This window comes from Suillus plorans (assembly GCF_016647745.1).
Source record: "Suillus plorans strain S12 chromosome Unknown HD556scaffold_22, whole genome shotgun sequence".
Lineage (NCBI taxonomy): Eukaryota > Fungi > Basidiomycota > Agaricomycetes > Boletales > Suillaceae > Suillus > Suillus plorans.
Genome location: NW_024537406.1, coordinates 491,695 through 515,451, shown reverse-complemented (window position 1 = coordinate 515,451; position 23,757 = coordinate 491,695). Strand labels below are relative to the sequence as shown.

Here is a 23,757-nt window from a genome sequence, read left to right as displayed (position 1 = left end):
CTCCATCGGGAATAATTTGCCTCCCGGCCCATCCGTCATAGTCGAGGATATTTTTATCATGGGCCCATGGTCCGCTGGCCCGTATCATACGGGATATTATGCATGTCCGTTCCCTCGTATTATACGGAGATAGGTCACTGTAATATGTGGTCACGTGGGGGTGGTTGAACATGCGAGACTCAGGCAATCGGAAGGGCAGACACCTGCAGACGCATGCCCGCAGTAGCGTGCAGTCTACCCAACAGGGACTACAAGTAAGGCCGGCGACACGCAACCTTGGTTTTACTGACAATGGAGTCTAGGAGGACAGTCCCCGATTTTTATCATGGAGGCTCGCCTTCGACACCTTACTATACAGCTCATCCATCTCCAACGGCCACTCCGGAGTCTCACTCTGACGATGAGCAGCAGCCAATAGCAGGTCCATCCAAGCTCACACTAGACTTGCCGGTCTTCTCTCTGGACTCGAATAATGTTCTCCAGCTCTTCGATGAGGAAGAAGAAGAAGAGCACTCAAATTTGCGCTTAAACATTAATTTTAATCTCTCATTAGATTTCAGTCAAGCTACGCTAGGACACTCTCGTCCGCCTTCACCAGCACCAACCGCAGACTTTAGCATGATCTCACCTCCAAGCAGTCCTTCCTATATTCAATATCGTTCTCAATTCCTTTCAGCACAGCAAGGGCGAAACACCCTTCCTTTCTTCTGGACATCTCCAACCCGCACTTCTACTCATTTACGAAGTCACAGCATAGCCTCGGGAGGCAGTACAAAATGCCGCGTACGTCCTAATATCACAAAGCTTTGGGAAAGCATCTCTTCTCCATCTCCTCGAGGCAGCAAGTCCTCGCCTATACTCAAACATCCATCGCCAACCCATAGGCACTTTCCTAGGTCATCCCCTAATATCTTGCGCGCAAAGCGCAAGACCAAACATCCTTCAGTATCAGGCGTCTTCTATTGTGAATCCAGGGTTCAGGGTAATACCAATGGAGATGTCCACGTAGACTACGGTGCATTAGACCCACTTGACGGTGAAGAAGGTGAACTCGTAGATCACGAAGGTTATTTTGATGCAATTCAATGCGATCTCACAGGTACGGATTCTTCAGATTTTTTTAATACAGAATTAACATTCAACATTTAGCGTCCCCATCGTCATATACACGGTCCGCATCACCCTCTCCCACCACCACCACCACCCCAACTTCATCTCACCTCTGTCTCTTTCGACCTCAAACTCCCTCCCAAGCCTACACCCTCTGCCCAACATCATACACATCAGCCTCCACCTCTACGTTCACTTCCGCGCAATACCTACCCCCCACTAAATTATCCCTCCCCCTTCCCCCAGAACTCATCCTACACATTTTCTCCCTCCTCCCGATGTGTTCAGTCTTAGCCTGTATGCTCGTATCTCACTCTTTCTACACCCTAGCCAAAGATACAAGCGTCTGGCTCGGTGTGTGGAGAGGAAGAGAAGGCTGTCCAAGAGTCCGATCCCGCGCACCTTATCAAAGCCCATACAACCATTCCTATACACACAACTTTGCGTACGGGCTCGGGTCTTCAGTGAATTACATGTCTTCTTATTCATTCCCACAAAATTCCTTACCCAGCTCGTCCTCCTCTTCTTCTCAAGGCGATTCGGATTCGGATATCTTGTCGCTGCGTTATGCCCACGCAGATGAAGGTGTATATGGATTCTCGCTTTTGGAGGACTCCGAAGATGTGGAGGGAGATGGGCCTAGTGGCTGGGCTGTAGATTGGGATCGAGTCAAGGCATTGCGGCACAGCGGACGCTCCAGGGGCATTTTTATAGATGAAGAAATTCATGCTAACCGACCATCGATTTACATCCCTTATGCAGATCCGATCTTAAGAAGAGGCACGAATTCAGGACCTCTCCGGCTTAACTGGCACACCCTCTACCGCTCTTGTGCCACACTCGAAAGGCGGTGGCGAGATCCGCGCAGTGAGCCACGGGTGATGCGAATTGAAGGGCACGGTGACAGGTGAGTTATATCTCCTCTCCTCTGCGTTTGAGTTTGAGTTTGAAATTTAATGACTGATCGACCCCCATAGCGTCTACTGCCTCGACTTTGACTCACGACGGATCATTACAGGATCTAGGGACAGGACCATCAAAGTGTGGTGTATCCGCACTGGCGAGTGTCTTGCGACATTTGAGGCTCACTTGGGGAGTGTGCTTTGTTTAAAGTTTGCAAAGGACTTTGATGCGAAGCGATCTTGCTCGCGCCGGTCTTTTTCTCGCGGGCCTATTAATAGTGAAGAAGAGGAGGGTGGTGCCAACGAGGATGCGAATGAGGGGGAAGAGGAGGAATCGCATGGAATGATGGTATCCGGTTCTTCTGATTGCACAGTACGCGTCTGGGACCTATACGCAAAACATCGTGGTTCGGGAATACAGGCTGATGTATGTGTGATTCTGCGTGGCCATTCTGGGGGTGTATTGGATTTGAGGATGGATGAGAATTGGATCGTTAGCTGGTAAGTTTCCCCTTCTAGCCATATCTGATCCTCCCGATATCACATGTCGTCATCCAAACCGACGCTAACACCCTCCTTACTCAGCTCCAAAGACGCACTGATCAACGTCTACTCCCGATCTACACTCACTTTACACGCCATCCTACAAGGCCATGAAGGACCCGTGAACGCTATCGGACTCGAAGGCGGGAGAGTAGTGAGTGCCGGTGGGGATGGTCGAATGATGTTGTGGGATGCTGCTAGTGGGAGATGTGAACGGGTGTTTGAGGGGCATGAGAGGGGGTTGGCTTGTATTGAGTTTAAGGTGTGTTTCTTCTATTTTTCTTTCCCGCGTCCCGAAGTGTAGTCATCGTTGGTCATCGGTCATCGGTCATCGGTCGTTGGCAATCAATCAATCAATTATACCTTTTACTGATACAACTCGACTAGGACGACCTAATCCTAAGCGGTTCAAACGACTGCACTATCAAGCTCTGGCGCGCATCTACAGGAGAGTGTCTGCACACTTTTGCTGGTCATATGTTGTTGGTCTGCGCATTGTGTTTTGATCCGAAGACTGGGTATGTGGTTAGTGCGAGTTATGATAGGAGCGTTAGGGTTTGGGAGTGGAGGGAACCTGCTGTAGATGTTGATTCTTTCATTTCGCACTCTTCTTCCTCATCAAACTCTTCCTCGTCGTCATTCCACTCGACACACACCAGTACTTCAACACATACCAGCAACTCAACACATGCCAGAACCTCGATCTACGCATCCGACACAGACGGAGCAAGCGTAGTAGGCGTCGCGGACGGCGTCGTCGGGTATAGAAATTCGGGTATGAGCGAGAAGAGGGGTGTTGGGAAGTTGGTGAGAGAGTTTAGGGATTTGCATGCAAGCCATATTTTTGATGTTAAGTTTGATGTGGGGAGGATCGTTAGGTGAGTGTTTTTTGGGGTATTGGGTCGGGCTTTGACAGTTGGCTGGGCTTTTGATCGTTGATGTCCTCGGTGTTTCCTTTGTTCCACCAGAACAGACTGACTACCATTGGTTGCTCTTGAGATGGCAGCAAACTATATGGCAACACGAGACGTCATACCTCTTATTGACGTGAGGACTGCGCCGCAAGTGATATAAATACACCAGCCTGAGAGGGTGCACTCGGGCTGGACTCGGACTCGAGTTGTTACTAGGTATATATTCAAGTTGGAAGGCGGCAGACTCGGAGTTGGACTACATGTGTACTATGTCACGGTGAGCTGCAATGTGCGTTCTGGGAAATCAAGTTGATGGTTAGTATATCATGATTCAGCCTTCTCTATTTCGAAACAGCGTCTAGGATTTCCAGCCGACCATCACCAGTACTTTTCTGGGTTACAGGTTGAACCAGTTAACTTCAAGGAGGATTTTTTTCTGATGACCGAACTCGAGAAGCAATGTCTATCGTTGTTTCCAAAGGCATTGGTGACATATCACAAGTAAGTTCTTCATGGGAGATCATGTCCTCATCCTCTGCAAGTCACTAACCGTCGCTATTAGCTTCGGGATCGTGGACCTCCTTCTGACGTCAGGCATCTCACAAGAGGGTGTTGATGTTCGACGCAGGTCGCGAAATTTATGGTCGCTCCCTTGGGAGGTCATATTCTCATCCTCTCCAAGTTACTAACCTTCACTCTTACTAGTTTCGACACGGTGGTTCCTCCTGATGTGGCATTGTTGATCCATCTAGTTTGACTGTCGGCTTCTGTCCCACTTTCACTTGTAGTACATGGAGTTCGAGATATGTTTGAACCTTTTTCCGATCGTAAGATATCCTTTCCTTTATATGGCCAAACATGACAATGGGATCCTCGATAGCATAATTATGGACGTTCTTGTGTTAATGGGAGTCTAGTATGTGACAAGCTACTAGATGCGGCAGACGAGGCTGCTGCTCACGTTACCGCAAAAGTGTGCCGCATAATAACCCTTTCAAACTACTATAGTAGTACTCGTTCTCATCATTTTAGTGCCAACCTGAGTCCTATTTGGTAGCTGCTGTTTGTTAGCAACCTACCGGAAAGTGCAATGCGCTTTGCCGCAGAGTCTCTTTGGATCGCCTTTCTCTCAAGCTTGCTTTTGTTAATGGTGTCTTGCGGGGCTTCACGGTGTTCGTGGGAGAGGGCAACAGACGCCCGTGGACTGAGCAGGCATCATGCTAGTTGTCACTTCTACAAAAAGTCCAGTGTCCTTGCAAGTCAGAGGAGACTGGAACGGGCAAAGGAGGCGGTTTTTACCCACTCGACTACAACCTCCATTCACCGGCAGGCAGGCAGTTCTACTGGTAACCGTGACTCGGACCTGTCCAAGTCTGTGAACAATTTACATGTGAGTTGTCCTTCTGACCTAGTTTGTAATCTTTCATCATGCAGACTTCAGAGACTCGGCCGTCCGAGACCAATCGCCCCTTGCTGGTCACTGGCAAAGCAAAAGCCAGGGTCTGCGTCTCACGGTTCATCTGAGTCCAACCTGACTTGAAGCCTCGCCGACTCGCAATACTGCTCCGTAGAGATTCCACGACATCATGCTGATGTTGACGCTGAGATGGACAGTGATATCAATGACGGAAATGGAGTTGACTTCGAAGATTTTCAAGGTAGTTCGTATTTCTTCGGGTATCGGCCGTCTACTATTACATTTCTGATTGTTGGACTGTTTTAGAGCAAGTGCGTCCTAGGAGACGAATTCCGAGACACTTGGACGACATCGAGCCCTCAGAGGAGGATCTTAATTACTCCGATAACAACGGTCAAAGCCCTACTCAAGATTCGGCTGCACTTCCAGCTCGATCCAGGATCCGACGTGTTCTTTTAACGCTAAGGGACACATTACAGACAACCTATAACTCCTTTGGTCTCTGTCGAGTATATCCTCGACGCCCTTCCTTCGAGCCAAATAAGTTCGTTCCCTCCTCGTTACTGGCGCAAACATGTCCGGCAGCTGCTCAAGGAAGCGATTCTCCACCGGAGGTCTTTGCACCACCATTCCCTTTCGCTAATATGACCCTCTATCGACTTATGTCCTGGATGAATACTGGTAGTAATCGGGTATCGGAAACCAAGGTCACAGCCCTTGTCAATGACGTGATGCTAGCAGACGATTTCGACCCCGAGCATCTTAAGGGATTCTCGGTGAAACAGAACCTACGAGAGCTGGATGCGGATAAGAGTGGGAAGAGGATCACTTTTCCAGATGATTGGATCGAAACTGACATCACCATTGACATCCCCGTCAGGTCAAAGGAGGAGGGACCTAGGCCTCATACTATTCCCGGGTTTCATTATCGCCCACTTGTTGAAGTTGTGCGTGTGGCGTTTTCGGATGCCCAGGCGGCGGCATTCCATCTCTTTCCTTTTAAACACATTTGGAAGGATCCTCTTGACCATCATGAAGAGAGAGTATACGATGAACTCTATACATCTGACGCCTGGCTGGAGGCTCAGGAGAGTCTCCACAAGTCACCGAAGGAAATTGGATGCTCATTAGAACGTGTCATTGCAGGCTTCATGCTTTTTTCGGATGCTACTCACCTGGCGAATTTTGGAACCGCCAAGGCCTGGCCGCTCTATGTCTACTTCGGAAATCTAACAAAATATGTACGCTCGTCGCCTACATCAGGATCATGTCATCTTGTAGGCTTTTTACCTTTGGTGAGCTTCTTTGTTGTACATTTATGGACTGCCATTGACAGTAGCTGCCCTTGTTAGCTTCCGGATAGTATTAAAGATGTTCTGAGTACCTTGCCTCGCATCTCAAAAAGCGGCATGGCCTCCCTTCACACCCATTGCCGCAGGGAGTTGTTTCATGCATGCTGGGACATCTTACTGGATGAAGACTTCCTTTACGCATATCGACACGGCATCGTTTTGAAATGCGCCGATGGAATCATGCGGCGAGTATTTCCTCGAATCTTCACATATTCAGCTGACTATCCTGAGAAGTAAGTTTTTTCATCATCTTCGTAGCACGTTAGCTGAGTGATACATGTTCAGGGCTTTAATTGCGACAATCAAGGATATGGGCTTGTGTCCGTGCCCTCGCTGCCTGACACCCAAAGGCTTATTCAATCGTCTTGGTCTCGTGAGGGACATGAAAAGCCGCATAAATGACTTACGAGTATATGCCATGGTGAAGGTTGTCAAAGCGCGCCAGTTTATCTATGGATTAGGGAATACTGTGGACGGTACAAAAGTCGAAGATGCCCTTGGAGAAGGCTCGTGGGTCGCTATTCTGGTGCGTAATGTATTTCGTACCACTTTACAATTGATTTAAATCGGCGCTCGCAGAATCGATTCACAGAGAAGCTTGGACCACTGGGCCTTGACCCATTTCGTATGCTCGTTGTCGACCTCATGCACGAGTGCGAACTGGGAACATGGAAGGCGTTATTTACACACCTGATGAGGCTTCTTTATTCCCTTCCTGAGGGTATTCAACTCATCGCAATTTTTGATAGCCGGTACATGTTTTTTGTGCGGATTCCAGTCATGTGCTAACGAATTCCAATCTTACTAGATTTCGCCAGGTCCCGACGTTTGGTAATGGCGTCATCCGAAAGTTTGCGAATAACACATCCGAGATGAAAAGGTTAGCAGCTCGTGATTTCGAAGATATCTTACAGGTTTTTGTCTTAATTGTCTGTTGCGTTGGGCTCGCTAACAGGTTCCCAGTGTGCTATTCCGGTCTTTGAAGGCCTGTTCCCCCCCCGGCCACGACGTGGCTGTGCAATCCCTCCTGTATCAATTCGCACAGTGGCATGCTCTCGCGAAGCTCAGGATCCACACAGACTCGACACTACTTTTTTTCGAAGAAACGTTCAAGAAACTCTCCAGGAAGTTGCGGAATTTTCGGGACTACACCTGCGCTGCTTTCAAGACTGTGGAGCTACCAAAGGAGGCATCAGCTCGCCAAAGACGATCTACCCAGCGCTCTGAAACCAACACCGGCTCTACGGAATCAACTGGGGCGAGAGTAAAGAAATTGAATTTGAACACATATAAGTTTCACGCCATGGGCGATTATATGAGAACTATCAGGATATTTGGAACGACAGATTCATTTACTACACAAATTGTGCGTATCAAATACATTCTCACTAGTATGCACCTGAAACATCCTTTGACAGGGGGAGCTTGCACACCGCGCTCTAAAGGCATTCTATCCATTGACAAGTAAGTTAGACACCCCCGCACAGTTAGCCAAGCACGAGCGCAGGCGCCGTGTACTCCGGCGGGTGGCAGAAGCAGGGGGAATATCCTCTTCTATCAGTCAGCCACCTATTGACACTCCCTCCTCCGGAAAGCATCACCACATTGCAACTAGTCGGAATCACCCGCTCCCCCTATTTACGTTTCTTCGAGAACATAATAATGATCCAGCTCTCAAGGTAGAAGTGATATCGCATCTTCAACGCACCTTACTCACGACAATTATCAGAAATTTATACCGAAATTAAAGGACCACATTCTCTATAGACTGCGCAAGCTAGATGTTAGTTATTGCGACTTCACCTTCTCAGACGAGGAGCGCCGGTCGGTCATTATTCCAAATGACACAATTTATTCGGTCCAAACGATGCAAGTCCATTATACTACGTACGACATCAGGCGAGAGTACGACACTATCAACCCTAGGACGCACAGCGACGTCATGGTGCTTTCAGGAGAGACGATGCCTAACCACCCGTACTGGTACGCCCGTGTATTGGGCATATACCATATGGACACATGGCTCAATGAGGGAGCTCAACCTGTGAAAGAGCGTCTCGAGGTCCTCTGGGTTAGATGGCTGGCTCCAATCCAGAATCATAAATCTGGTGTGAATCATGCTCGCCTTCCCAAGGTTGCCTTCGTCGAGGAGTCAGACGTAGATGCATTCGGGTTTCTCGATCCAGGGCAAGTCATTCGAGGGGCCCACTTGATTCCAGCCTTTAATTCTCAACGTGGTGTAAGCTCGCTTCGCCATGGGAGATCATTAGCACGTCCTGGTGGTGAACTAGATGATTGGGAAGCATATTATGTCGGCATGTGAGTAAAAATATCAGTTCTGGTGCTATGTACTCATTTACTTTTCAGATTTGTGGATCGCGACATGTTCATTCGTTATACACACTTTGGTGTTGGCCATCCAGCGATGCTGCGGAGGATAGCCAGAGACTGCGAATCCGTGGCACTCGGAGGTGTTGTGGGCGGTGTGACCAGTACTAACGAGACAGACTCGGACATGGGCCATGACGAGAACGGTCACCATGACACGGAGGATGACGAGGATGACTCGGGCTCGGACTCGGACTCGGGGGAAATAAGTGATGAAGAGTTTAGTGACGAGGATCTGGAGCTTGACCATGTTGAAGACATTGATGGAGATGAGGCCGAGGACGAGTTCGATGACCTTCTGTCTTTTTAGATTTGCGCTATTCAATTTAGTAGTAACCCTCCATTTTTCGACACTCTCAAATTCCGTTAGTACTTCCGAGTCTGTACTAGCACATCATAACTGTTTCAGAAATGAGAAGGGTCCATAGTACCATTAGGATCGGTAGCTCGGGGATAAATGACATTACTATCATAGTAGTGTAGTACATTTTGATCACCTAACTTTCCTCCACTGAGAGTACGATCGGGAAAAGGTCTCAAACTCCAGGCTTAGTAAGTAAAGTCGGACTCGGAGCAAAAGCCGACTGTCAAATTTGAACGGTACCTTCCGATTCGGTCGGACGACGAGGACTTGGAATTGGATATGTTCTCCCAGGTGGGCGACTGTAAATTTTGTGACCTGCTTCGAACCTCAAGACCATCATCTTGTGAAATGCTTGAGAAATGAAGATCCACAGTTTCAAAGTTAAGAGTGAGAAAGGTCGGTACCTTGCGGACTCGGAGTACGAGAATAGTGACACTGCCGCAGTCACTGGCACTAGGCAACCGTACATTTCGCAACCTGTGTCGAACCTCCCCTGTAAAATGCCTGACATCGGAAGGAGTCATGAATGTTCACAGTTTCGAAACCAAGTGGCAAGAGTGCTAGTGAAGGTCGGTCACCATCCCGACGACGATCGCGGTGAGTCCCGGGTGGTCAACTTGAGTTATCATGATGCAATTTATTGTTTGTTGTTATTTGTCTTCCTGCACCGTCAGGACGATCAACGGTGGTGTACACTGCGTCTTACTCAGTGTCTGCTGGCATATCCCATGATCTACTCGGGCTTTTACCACTAGCAAGTGAAGCTTGTTCTTATTATTTGTGGCTGGATTTGCAAGTTCTCTGTTGTCTCTATTGCGCTCTGAGATGATGATTGGCGACAACCTTGTAAGATTTTTACAATTCAGCTACCTTTACTGACCATCTTCCTATATGAATACAGATTTGTATTTCTTCAGTCACCTCTTGATCATCTACTAGACCTGTCACTGTCACAGTGGCCGCAGTTTCAAAGAGGCACCAATCAATTGGGAGGATTATCATGCAGGGACCTTTCAACTGGAGCATTTATGGGTTCTTTGTTGCAAAGGATACAATATTACTATGCGGGCAATATCTTCAGTATACATTTCACAATTCATGTACCATCTCATTACTGACCAATTTCATTTTTCTTGCTAGATGAATACAGATTTGCACTTTCTTCAGTTACCTCTTGATCGCCCAGATCTGCCACTGTGACAGTGGCGGGTTCACAGGGACACCATTTGATCGGGAAGATTGTAATGCAGAGAGTTTTGAACTGAAGCATTTATGGGTGCTTCATTGCAAAGGATACAATTGTATTACTACGCAGGAAATATCTGCAGTACGCCCTCAAGTTTCAATGCACTCGTGATCCCTTATCATGGCCTGTAATTTGGTAAGTTTCCGTATCGTTGATGGTTGGTCATGGAAGTTACTGATTATCATGGCGACTATTTGACCCATCCTATAGATGGTGACAAGCTGAAGAGACCTTTTGGCCGCTTACAGCTATCACCTTTATTTATGAAACATCACCTAACCCGCATCCAATCTCAGGCGTTTGTATAGTTGGCAGGGGGATCTGGTACACAGCAGGTACGCAGAATCTATACAGAGTCCAGCTCTTCGCTCACAAGTTATTGATATCACAATATGGTCCTAACATTTGGTAGCAGCGTCATCGGGATGAAGAATCCTTCTTAATCTGTTTCTAGCTATAGACAGGCTGGGCTGAGCCTGGTTCCGTTCATGTTTTCTCTCTTCACCTCCTTTTCACACTTCCGGAATCATAATTCCTGCAAGTCTTCTTCATGTTAACTTGGCTTTTAATTACCATCATCACCTCTTGTAAGTCGGTTCAAATACCTACCTCTTCTAAGTCTGACTTTCGCTTATAGCCTCCTGGCGGCATCCTATCTCTAGTACCCTGGTCTGGCATTATTTGACACGCATAGTACATGTCTAATTTTGCCAGTACTTACCGTCGTCAACCCACCAGTCCTTTCGTAGTCGCTCTGGAGTCAGTGCTACCACACTCTATTTCTCAGTCAAACAGGAACACTTCCTATGGTTTAGGTTCAAACACCATTTCCATACCTTTCGTTCGGTGACTGTCACTCGTCATCTCAAGCGCAATTCAGATTGTGACAAGGAGCTACATCGCGTAAAACAATATCAGCGTCTTCTTTGAAGAGACTTCGCGATGACGACATCGATCGTGACTATTTGGATCAGGACAGGGACTTCTACCGTGGGTATAGTGACGCAGAGCCTCTTTGTGAGGCCTTCGTATGACACTCTTCGGATCCTCGGCCTGCTTCGCCTGATACTTATTTTGACAGTGGCTATAAGCCTGAACAAGAAAGAAGTCACAGAAGTCATAGTCGACAACGTTTCGAGAGGACGACAGCACAAAGGTTCCCTCTCTGACTCATCGGGTCTCATCCCCGGTCTCCTTGCAGCATCAAACTCTTCCCTCAGTCCCTCCTTGCGAAGGCATAGCAATTTGACATGGGAGAAACAAGTTGCTTCCACGCCGTCTTCCAGTATGCATATCCCTATCCCCATTGTTGCGTCTGCCACGCTGGCAGACGTTGTCAATCCTCGCAAGCAGTCCAATGTGATGCCTCCCACGGCATGGTCTTCTCAGAGTATATGTTCCCGCAGGCTTTCACCCAGCGTTCACATTCCCATCTGTCCAGTTGAATCCGGTCAGAGTTCTCGCTCGGCCTCCCGGTCTAGATCCCCACTTCCGTCGGCTGCAATACACAGTAACTTTTCCGAGGCCATTCCTCTGCCTTCTTTCATCAATCGCTGCTCTTCCCGCATATTACTGGATGATCCTATTGATCCCATCATGACCGCGTTTTACGACCTCATTGCTGTAGCAACAGATGTCACTGATATGATATCAACAGCCTCACTCACAGCCCAGCCTAAAGTTTGCGAGTCACTCGTTCAACGGGTACATAGTATTGGTAAGGCATGGGATGGGCATCCGGATTGGCATGGGCGGAACTGCTACTCACCTGACGAATTTTGGAACCGCCAAGGCCTGGCCACTCTATGTACGCTCGTCGCCTACATCAGGATCATGTCATCTTGTAGGCTTTTTACCTTCGGTGAGCTTCTTTGTTGTACATTTATGGACTGCCATTGACAGTAGCTGCCCTTGTTAGCTTCCGGATAGTATTAAAGATGTTCTGAGTACCTTGCCTCGCATCTCAAAAAGTGGCATGGCCTCCCTTCACACCCATTGCTGCAGGGAGTTGTTTCATGCATGCTGGGACATCTTACTGGATGAAGACTTCCTTTACGCATATCGACACGGCATCGTTTTGAAATGCGCCGATGGAATCATGCGGCGAGTATTTCCTCGAATCTTCACATATTCAGCTGACTATCCTGTCATGCCACCAATCAATCTAAAGAACTACTGTCGTTCGAGCCTACTCCCATGGCTTCCGAGTCTCCTATATTGATCGCTACCCCAGATGCCAGTCGCGCCTCCGTTTCTGCTCCTGTACCTCAGTTTACTCCTCCGGCATGGCAAATCATCAACAAGATGCCCACAAGGTCGTCCACGCCATCATCTATATCTTCGCCTCTTGCTTTAGTTGCCCCAATCACGGTATCACCATCTCCCGACGATCAGCCTCCATACATGGACCTCAACGATAGTCTACCAGGGAATGCTACCGTTAGAACACGACGATCGGCCAGCAACCTTCTGGAACCGCGGCTTTTGGTCACCCCACCCCTGTCACTCAGCATATCCCTTCGAAATGCACCCACTGCTACACGACGTGGGCATCGCTGTCATTCTACAGTAATTTCATAATTAGTCCTTCAGTATCAAATGTCCCTCTATCTCCTCGCCAATCGTCTGCAGCTCCTTTATCATGATCAACTCCGACTTCTATCAAAGACTTTGATATCATCAAGCCTATCAGCAAAGGAACCTTTGGATCTGTCTTTCTTGCGAAGAAGGCGATTGGAGACTATTATGCTATTATGCTATGAAGGTTCTCAAAAAGGCCGATATGATTGCGAAGAACCAAATCACGAATGACAAGGCGAAGCGCATGATTCTTATGAAGCAGGCCGAGTCGCTGTTCGTTGCCAAATTGTACTTCACATTCCAGAGCAAGGAAAACTTGTATCTAGTTATGGAGTATCTAAATGGTGGCGATTGTGCCGCTCTTATCAAGTCTTTGGGCTCGCTGCCCAAAGAATGGACGAAGTAATACATTGCTGAAGTTGTGCTGGGGCTTGAGTATTTCCACCAGTGTGGCGTTGTTCACCAGTAAGTTCTACAAAATATGCAGAAGTCGCATGCTTATCATTTTTCAGTGACTTGGAGCCTGACAACCTTCTCATCGACCAGCACGGTCACTTGAAGCTCACCGATTTCGGTTTGAGAAGGATTGGTCTCCTTGGTCGTCAAACGTGCGAACCCATGGACATGGGTATGCGACATCGCACAATATATGATTCACGTTCGCGACCACCTTCCGACTTTCTTTCATCACTCTTACTTTCAAGCGAAATGGTTGGTGGAGGTTCGTATTCTAACCAGGGAACACATCCGGTGCCACGACAAGGAATTTCGCCTTATCAGATGATGCAAGCGAATCCGGTCCCGAATCTATATACAATCATCATTCACGCCAAAGCAGGGCTGGTGAAAGTCGTCTGCAATTGTTTGCTACGAAACTGACCACCGACTTGCGCTCATACTACTTGGGTGGTCACACACCCCCGAGGGAGCAGAAGTTTGTTGGGATGCCCGGCGTAGATTACTGATCTACACTACTCAATAACGTTTTGCCAGGTTCTACCATCAGCTTCATTCCTCCCGATCCTATCATAACGCTGTGGGCTGACTCGTCAATATTTAATCAATGACTGGGCCAGACAATTCACACCAGCTTCCCGCTTATACTATGAACAATGTGAGTCTGAGCTCTGTATTACTTGGTGCTTACCATTGGTTAGATCGACAGAGCGAATATTACGTATGTTATGCATCTTCATACTCGTTTTATATGTTTCTCATGTTATCCACAGTAGCGCACGGTTGGCAGGTTTTGAGGAAGACCTGCATCTACAGGGGAGTCAGTATGGGACGCTCTTGTCTATTATCTATGTGGGATTCATTATCATGCAAGTGCCAGCGTAAGTTGCATCCTTCGTTGAGGGAAATTTCATTGTGATTTTTATTTAGGAATATGTTTTTGCACTGGCTAGAGAGACCTGCCTCGTCGACGGGGCAAAGTTCGAGTCAGTTCGATACGCCTCGTCTATCGGTTCACTTGATTGCCTTGAATAAAGGGCCTAATCCCACCGACCGTGTGGTGACATGTCTACTCGCCGAGGACAATCCAATAGCCGCTAAAATACTGGAGATACTTCTCATCCGTCTTGGTTGCGGATGGGTCAGAGGCCACAAGCGTTGCCATGGGTGATATCAGTAAGTACTCTTGGCGCCCGCGTCGTGGTTCTATGGTCTAATTTCTCATAGAATTTGAATGTACCCTCATGGATTCACACATGCCAGTCGGTACGTAATACGCTCAGTCCAGTGTGCCTGTTTCCTAACGTTTGTCGCGACTTGTAGTTGATAGTGAGGGTGCTGCTCGATACATCAAGACAACCAATGGTAGGAATTCCAACACACCTATGGTTGCTGTTAGCGCCTATAACGTTGCAGACACTAACGATAACAGCTTATTCACCGCCTCGCTCACTAAATCCGTGCAGAGGGCTGATCTTCTGGCCGTCATGCGGAGACTTGGATTCAAGACCTCGGCTGTATGAAGCCTTTCCGCAAAAGTTACTGCATCTCGTGTATCATGACCCTTTTACGCTCTCGCGTTTCACGTCTAACGAGTGCAAGGGTCCCAGCGACCGAAATCCTACTTTTTCAAGCTCAGACTGCAAATACAGTGGTTTATGAGCCTATCAAGATGTGCTCGTTATCAAAGGCAACATTTATCATGTTTGCAGTTGTCGATGTGTCCCTAGTTCACAACGATCGTGTAAGGGAGGTCGGCACAATTTATTCGTAGAGCTTGGTGTTTGACTGTCGATGACGGCAAAAGTCCTTGGAAGCATGCGGTTCAAGTCGTACGTGCGCAGGCTATAGGTTATGCGATTGACACTTGTTAGATATTGACTCTAACTAGTAATCAATTTCTCGTTACTAATCCATCCTTTGGAACACAGGTCTAGGTATTGAACGGTCAACTTTCGAAAAACGAAGATGGGACATCTAGGATAAATCGATGTGGATCGGTAAGTTTGGGTTCGTCAGTCGTCACACGACGCACGTCTCACCTGATGTCCTCAACTGCCCTTACTCACGCCTTGCACCACACCTTGAACCTTCCCTTCAGTTGTTTCCAACATCCCAACGGCACCTCCGTTTCACCCGCGATCTCCACCTCCGGCTGACTTGGGGACCTCAATCTTCGCTCTCGCCCCAGACATATTCCTGGTGAGTCAGAGCGTTGAATGTGTCGCGCATGCCGCTAATATTCATTCAGCAACGATCGACGAGCAAAGAAACGGCGCTCACCGCATACACTGGACTTATGTTGTACCGTGTCACTCGTACTGATAGATTTATCTTGATCATGATATCGTAGGATGTCTTTTACAAGGGAAACTTGATGTTTTTGGAGAGTACCGTGACTGTCACACCCTTACAAATACAGTCACAGTGGTAACTTCTTTCCTTCTCGGATTGTTGCTGTCGTTGTTCAGCCTATTTCTCACTGACGGTAGCGGGAGGGATCAACGAGCACGGCCCTTTTGTCACTATCTGTTCAATCAAGGACCTGTCAAGTGCTATCCCGTAAGTCTGCACGTGTTTTAGATTCTGAAGCCAGACGCTGATTAATGTCAGGTTTTTTCAGCATTCACTGCTCCCAGCGTTCAGTGTTCCGGTAATTCTTGCTCGTTGTTCTTGTATGCGGCAACTCACAGATCACTCAGCGTTCTCTGAAATAAACCCTGTTTATCATATTGTCGAAGCGCTTAGCACTGCGCAACACACTTGGTGATGGAAGGTATATATTTCATTTCTCTCTTTTTGTTGATCCAGTATCTCACCTTTACCAGTTTCGAGACATACGGAAGCTGCGGGATGTCACAAGATCTCCGTGCCCAGTCCATTTCACGATGTCAACATCCCATAACCTCACCACACCATCTTTGCTCCCACTCGCTGAGTTCTTCCCATCCGGAGACAATGCTATGGTGTGCAAATGACTCTCTACGTCCCACCAGTCATTCCCTATCTACTCTCCGCTCTCCAAGTTCCATACTCGCAGCGAGCCGTCGATCGAACAAGTGATGATCTGCTCTCCGTCGGGCCGTTGTATTACGTTGGTGACAGGTTTGGTATGTTCTTCAAATTTCTGGTGGGGCATTATCGTTGATGTCTCTGTACTCTTCATGTCTGATGAAGATGATTTTGAAGTCGGTTGCAATGACACAGAGACCTTTCGTGCCACCTGGGGCGCAACTGATAGCCCCGCTTGCAGCAGCCGTGTTTGAGAATTCCCGCAGTGCACCCCCATCCATTGCGCCTGCATCCTCCACTGTCTCTCAACGGCAAACTATGCATTCCCCTGCGCAGACTACACCTTTTTCACTAGCCGCTCCCGTGTTTAACTCGCAAGGCAGAGTAACATACGAGGCTTCGCGCACTTCCTCATTTGATTCGTCACGGTCTGCTTATGAAGGCGGTCCCAATCAATGACCGCCGTTCGAGAATTCAAGGGGAGCATATGAGGCTTTATGAGCAACCAGATCAGCAGGGATACGAAAGCTCACGAACAGCGTATGAGTCTCCACTGCAGCGCACTGCTTATCCATCCGGTTATGACGGTCAGAGCGCGACATCTAGCGCTTTCCAGGAACCATATCCACCTGCTGGACAATATAGCAGTCAGCCAACTACTTCTAGTCAATACCAGCATCCGTCTTCATCTCACCAATAATACCTTTCATCATCACTAATTACTCATTTATGTTGAAGTTTTCATGTTAATGATATTGTCCTCTCCGCATTACATGCACGCTTCTCGGTTGTCATCTTATGGTTTTGTGGCATGACGACTTAAAGTACGAGAGGATCTAATATGATAACAAAAGAGACTGATTTTTCATTCGCTCGGGAGCAACCTTCCCGGCTATACTTTGGACGCAAACTCATTTTGATTTGATGGAGGCAGAACCTCGAAGAAATGCGCAAAGTAAAACCGTACTAGTGAGTCGATATGACTGGCGGGTATATTCATCATCCTAAGTCATCTGGGTGCGAGCTACTGCAAGTTGTTGTGATTTTCATGCGTTCGGGGGTTCGAACGCGTTCTGAACTCGAACCGAACGCTTGTGAACGCGTTCGCAAGGGTCCGGTCCAATGTTCGCCCTCCTTGCCCGAACCGGACCATAGGTCCGGTTCGGGGTTCTCGCAGAGCGCACATCTCGCCTATGTCACAACGACGCACAAAATGAGCTTTGGTTAGTTAGCATGAAACTTGGCCAAAAGGGTTTCTAAGGTTGGTCGCCCACCTCGCAATACTTGATGATGCTGCCACTTATCCTATATGTCACCCTCTCTGAACTACTAGGCAATAGCTGGTCGCTCAACACTATAAAACCAGGGTCTTTGATTCGTATTATGGATGGCATACCCCTAGCTGTAGCATTAGTGAACTGTGAAAAATAGCTTTGTAATTCACCACTTGAATTGGGTAATATGAAAATGTTCAACCAGGCTTACTGGGGTACCCTGTCATCTCTTCCCAGCTGTGATGGCTCAACAATAGCACATTATTGAAAATTCCCCTGTAGATACAGTTTGATGACCATTGCCAAACCTGCTTTCCATGAGATAGTCTTAAATAGTCTTTTAATTGAAAACTTGAATAAGGGGAAACAACAATGCTCGACAAGGTGAACACGCCGACGATATCATCCCTTAATGGCCGTGGTGTTGCAAAGTTGTGATCTCGTCACGAAATTCTAGATGTTGTCTAGACTCGGAGACTTGCATGGCCATATAGCAACATTACAAATTTCTCGCACTATAAATGCCCATACCTAGCGATAGCACAAATAAATCCTTCTATAGGCTCTACGGGTACAATATCAAGGACTCCTCAATTCACTGATGGCTCAGCGGGAGTGTGATCAACACTAATATAGTGACATTTAGGGGAACTCAAAGTTACGTTGAACGCCCAACCTCGTGACCAAAAAGAGTACAGTGATCAACCGGACCATTGTACACCAAATTGGAAAGTCTTAAATTTTGACTCAATTGTGCAGGTATGGTATATTCTGTCTGGTACATTTTAAAGTATATGGTCTCATCATTGACTGGTTGAATTTTTTGCTTTTTTTATCAAGTGGTTGGCGAGCATTGGCCTGTACAACTGGCAGTGTACTTTCACACATTCCCGGCTCATTTGTACACACCCTGTTACTATATTTGGATTATATGTCGCACTATGTTACTATTGTCACACTGCCCTTATGTTGGGACAACTTCGAAAAAAAAACAAGATAACTCACAATCCACCATGAATGTGCACACTACATGCTTTCAGCATGACATTTCCGACACTTTATTTCATTGCAGACATAAGGATTGGAGAAAACTGTGTGATGTTACACCCGTTTTAAGGCTAAATCATTTCATATCCATGATTCTTGGCCACTATCACCACCTTTCTACATTTTTCACTCTTTGAAATAATACAAAAATTAGTGTAGCTTACAGAGTGATAACAATAGAGTATGATGTGCTAATTCTTTTGGCACATTGATGCAGAATTGAGTGAGGAATAATGATTGTACAGATGACCAGTGGTGTACACAGGACTGGTTGATCACTGTATACCTAGAATAAATAGAAGTAAATACAAAGTAAACCCGAATAAATAAACTTATATAAGCAAGTCTTGTCAATAAGCATTAATTCACTAAAGGTGATCAATACACTACAGCCATGGCTCATACAAGTCTACAGTGTGTTGCATATGACATTGCAGTACATGTTTTTCAAAACTTGGCCTCGCTACCTTTACCGGCACCTTTATATTGGACTCTGAGAGATCTGATGAGTAGGTGGCTGAGAGATCCGATATCGGAACAATGAGGAGAGGTGACAGTTCGAGCGCATACCAAAAGAGCAGAGCAAGCGACACTTCACATCGGCTCATAAATTTTCAATATATTGCTAAATTTTCATTCCTGTTTCATCTGCAGTTAAAGCAGTTCACATTTTGTAGGAACATCTCAGTCCATTTTCAAGAGACTGAGATGTGAGTACATAGTTCTACCTAACATTTACAAAACTAACAAGACCTGAATACTTTGCTGTTCTAGGTACATACAATGTTAGAGTCCATTTTCAAGAGACTGAGATATACTTTGCTGTTATAGCTCTCCTCTGTTGTGTCTGCTGTTGTTTGAACTCTACACTTTACACCCTAATTAGGTCAAGGGATGTGACATGTCACTCTAGCCAGGGCCTGCCACTTGATGAAACATAACCTCAAGTCAGTTCATTATGGGGCCATTCACTAGCTAGAAAATGTGCCAAAATATCCTATTCTGGCGGTTTGAACAGCACAGGACACATCATTGTAGGTTTACAACTCAGAGTGGTGCTATAGGCTCCAAACTGATATCTTTATGTGGTAGGTCATCCAACACCTAGTCTGCTATACTTGCGGGACAAGTGCATTCGACCCTAAAGAGGAAGCTAGTGCAGCAAAGGTTTAGAAATGAGCACAGAAGGTGCTGCTTAGCAGCAGGTGCACATATGGGAATGAAGCGGCGGCTGAAAGCTGAAGGCATGGGAAGAATGCGGCTGCAAAGCGGCTGATGCACAAGTGGTTTGGATGATAATAGAAATAGATGTAGAGTGGAATGATAACAGACATGGTGTGGGCGGTAAATGGCAACAGATTGCCAATAGCTACCAACTGTAGGCTAATGGGAGTTGCTACTGGAACATCTGCAAAACAAGCTACTCTAATGATATGTACTGCTAGTATTTAAGTATTGCGCTAAGCACTGTCATGTGGAACCGAGCCGACACGCTACTGAGTTAGGTATGTAAAGCTATATGTAAATAAGGGTCTATGATGAAATAAAGGTGGTGCAATGCAGAAATGGTCTGATATGTAAATATAATCATGGAATAATGTACCATTGGGTTGGTTTTGGACTATGGATGGATGTGAAACATTGGCTGATGAAGCACAAGCAAAGCGTGGCTGTGTGCGTATGCAGGAACACTGTGGCCATCATGGAAAAGTAGCAGCTGCTAAGCGCGGCTCGTGGAAAAGCTGCACTTCATATAGTAAAACAATAGGATGCTGAGGAACACTGCAAACATAGCCTCTATGAGGCTGTAATGACTTCCAGTCCTTACAGCTAGTGATGTTTCAGCCTGGCTTCAGACAGCTCTGGCCTGCAAAAAATCCAAGCCAGGCCAAAGCCGCAAATGACAGCTAGATTTGGCCCAGCTCTGGCCTGAGCTGCAGCTCAAGAAGGGAATTTGTGATTCTGACAAGTGAGCATGAGCAGGTCGCTGTGAAACCAGGATTCACCACATGACCCACCTACACACTTCAGAATGTAGTTTTGACCTGCATTCCCATGGATGATACCGAATGAGTCACCATAGACAAGGAGGCCTGTGTCTCAAGGAGTGTGAGTGAGATCTTGGACAACAGCATTTGGCTGGAGATATGGAAAGAGTGTCAGAAGTCATATACAATGTGAACTAGGGAGGGAATCTTCAATAATAAATCATGGCAGTCGAGAGTGGCAGTGTCATATCCCGCATTCCGGACCAACATCTGACGACGTTCCCACGCCTCATCCGGACCTCCGGACCTCCTGTCCATGTCTCCAGACCCAATCCTCTATCCGTCCGGATCCCTGTACTCCTGCATCTGATATCCGGATGCCAGATCTGATATCCACATCTCCGGATCTCCGGATCCGACCTATCTGTCATGTCCGAACCCAAACCTTAAATCAGCGCCCATCCCCTTATGGTAATCACCTGTCTCCGGACTTCCGAACATCCGGATCCGACCCACGTCTATCTTCCTTGCGTTCCGGACCCGGACCTATCACGCATTCATCTCCGGACATCCGGATCCGACTCGCATCTATCTTCCGTGCCTTATCCCTTTGTATGTTCCTTCTTGAGTTAGACTTCCTCATTTTCCGTACCTCATTTCATCTCCGAGTTCATTTCCTATGATCCGTCTTATTTTCTAATACATTTCCACATGCTCGTACATAGCCTTACCCCTCTGCTTACTGATCTGCACAGACTTGCCTCTAGTATATAAACCCCAGTAGATACTCCTGTATTTCCTCAGTCTGAATAGCATACACATATTAGTCCTCGCACTAGTCTTCACACTGAGTCCTCGTAACAGTTCTATTCCTCCGACTTAGTAATCATCCATCTCAGGCCTAGGGAGGAATTCCCTAGGCCGGAGCTCCGCTCCTCCGCTCCTCCGCTCCTCCACTCATCCAATCCTCCATTCCTCCGAGTTTCCGGAAGTTCCTCCGGAACTTTCCCGCGGTCATCCGGACCTATTCTGCTTCGGACTTTGTCCTTGCAGCCTTTCCTCTGTTTCCTTCTACTCAGGACTCGTCCTGAGTAGCCATTATACATATCCCCGTCAGGACGAAACTCCATCGTAATTTCCGGAAGTTCCTCCGGAACTTTCCCGCACTCATCCGGAAGTTTCTCGCACTCGTCCGGAAAGTCCTTCCGAAGTTTCCCACACTTCTCCGGAAGTCCTTCGGACTTCACTGGACTTTCTCCGGACTTCATTCTGAAGTTAAGGGCACATACTCGGGTAAGGGGCGCAGCGCACGAGCTGAAGCCAAGCCCCTTGGAATCAGTCCTACCCTTTGTGCACGGTCTTAACAGGCAGTGAAATAGTTGGTGGCTTCTTTGTGACATGTGGGGTTAGACAGAGTCATACTGAGATCAATTTTATGATAGATCAATGAAGAGCACATCATACTTTGATAAAGTACACATTTCACGATCAGAAGAAACGAGAAATGTAGTAGGCATGAGTTACTCACAAGATTAAGATTGTGGTGGAAGGGAGACATTAAGTAATGTGAATGTTCCCGGCCTAATTGGGCCTGACTTGGCTTAGCCCACAGCTTCAAGCTGGGCCATGCACATCACTAGAAACCACTGGATTCCCATAGGGATGCCTACCAGAATTCAGTGTGTCGCTCACTAGAATCCATATCACTGAAAGGACTAATTTGACATACAGAATTTTCAGCAGTGTCTTCATTGAAATTTAAGTGAGCATAGTAGTATTACTGGAAAACATTGAGACTATCACTCGAAAAGACTGAGACCATCACTGGAAATTTGAAAATACTGATGTCATCACTAGAATTGTCCAATCATAATTCAGCATTAGGGCAGTGCTAATATAGTACAGGCACATGCAAATAGACATCTAATATAAAGCAAAGTACAGCAGTCACAATTGATCAAAGAAATGGTGAGCAGAAATGAATGGTGTTACAAGTAACATCGGTCACATGGCCTCCCTATTATTTTCCCTTCATCCTTGCCATCGCCATCTACTGGCTCGCACTCCTTTACCGACTATCCATTGACCAGATCCTTGGGACCATTCCCATCCCTCTTGTCCACCTCATTCTCACCCTTATCTTGGATAATGCACCAGCGTGTGCACGTGCCTCGGCACTATGACTCATCATGACTCATGCCACCAATGTGGCTTTCCTTTTCCATTTCCTTTGACTCGCACCTGCTGTGCATTGTACCTTTACTGCTGATTCATTCCAATGTTTCTTGGTCTCATTCTGCATTCAACCTCCCATCACTAATCAGGCTGTGTTGCCAGCGTACCTATACCATTTCTGCTTCCCCTCTACCCTTACCTACAATACGGTAACCCAGCCCTCAACCCTTTTTTTTTTTTTTTTGGAATCCTTGTTTATTGTCCGGTGGGGCTGGGCCCTATGCTGGACAATACCTACAGAGTATGTACTTTTGTCTAATGTATTGTATGTGCGGGGTTTCTATATGTTACTAAAATACTGGTCCAGGCATGCGCGAGGACGATTGCCCTCAACCCTTTCCACTTAGTATAAGTAGTCGGTCATCCTGTACTAGATTTCCTAACTTGAATCTACTCAATCTTCCCTCAAACATACTTCTTTCTGAAGCCTCCTCAGCTTTAGTCTCTAATATCTTTTCTTAGGTGCTCTTTACGCCTAAGTCTACCTCGATCAATAGTCTCATCATCGGACAAGACAGTCCGCACTTTGAGCCTAGTGACTTTAAAGACCGTCATCTTAGAAGGCACGCGACACGTGCGTCTGTGATCACTGCCAACTCGATGTCACCAGTCTCACTTGCTATACCAGATCCTTCCGGTGACATCATGAACATTAGCAGACGACACCCTTCTTAGGGCTCCATGTAACAGATCTATTTGAGTGCGTAACAAAGGGCCAAAAAGCAGAGCTAAAGGGCTGAAGAGCAGAGGTGAAGATCACAAAACAACAGGTCAAAGTTATTGATATTGAGGGAAAGTACAAAGACTCACATGTAGTGTGTTAGACTGCAGGTCAATAGTGATGCATGATGGTGGTCAAAGCACCATGAGTCACTCACATGTGTATTACAAGATGTCACATTTTTTGACCTAATTAGGGTGTAAAGGTG

The 23,757-nt window shown here is 46.9% G+C and overlaps 3 protein-coding genes across 3 annotated transcripts; all 3 read left to right on the top strand.

Moving 5' to 3' along the window:
• Positions 1-291: 291 nt before the first annotated feature.
• HD556DRAFT_1442307 (uncharacterized protein) lies at positions 292-8,936 on the top strand (the record flags this gene model as incomplete). The annotated part of the gene is made up of 15 exons (XM_041306441.1): positions 292-1,099; positions 1,150-2,017; positions 2,088-2,513; positions 2,598-2,817; positions 2,943-3,433; positions 5,012-5,130; positions 5,193-6,181; positions 6,239-6,471; positions 6,524-6,764; positions 6,818-6,990; positions 7,047-7,167; positions 7,224-7,604; positions 7,657-7,917; positions 7,968-8,557; positions 8,606-8,936. The coding sequence occupies 15 exons, from the start codon at positions 292-294 to the stop codon at positions 8,934-8,936; spliced, it is 6,252 nt and encodes a 2,083-aa protein (XP_041161323.1).
• A 5,673-nt stretch (positions 8,937-14,609) lies between these two features.
• Positions 14,610-14,795, top strand: HD556DRAFT_1235476 (uncharacterized protein; the record flags this gene model as incomplete). Its single annotated transcript, XM_041297750.1, has 1 exon — positions 14,610-14,795. A coding segment is annotated over one exon (186 nt), but the record flags the coding sequence as incomplete, so codon positions are not given.
• A 1,365-nt stretch (positions 14,796-16,160) lies between these two features.
• Positions 16,161-16,984, top strand: HD556DRAFT_1442305 (uncharacterized protein; the record flags this gene model as incomplete). Its single annotated transcript, XM_041306440.1, has 4 exons — positions 16,161-16,238; positions 16,299-16,382; positions 16,450-16,668; positions 16,727-16,984. 4 exons carry the CDS (start codon positions 16,161-16,163, stop codon positions 16,982-16,984), a joined length of 639 nt encoding a protein of 212 aa, XP_041161321.1.
• Between the last annotated feature and the right edge of the window lie 6,773 nt (positions 16,985-23,757).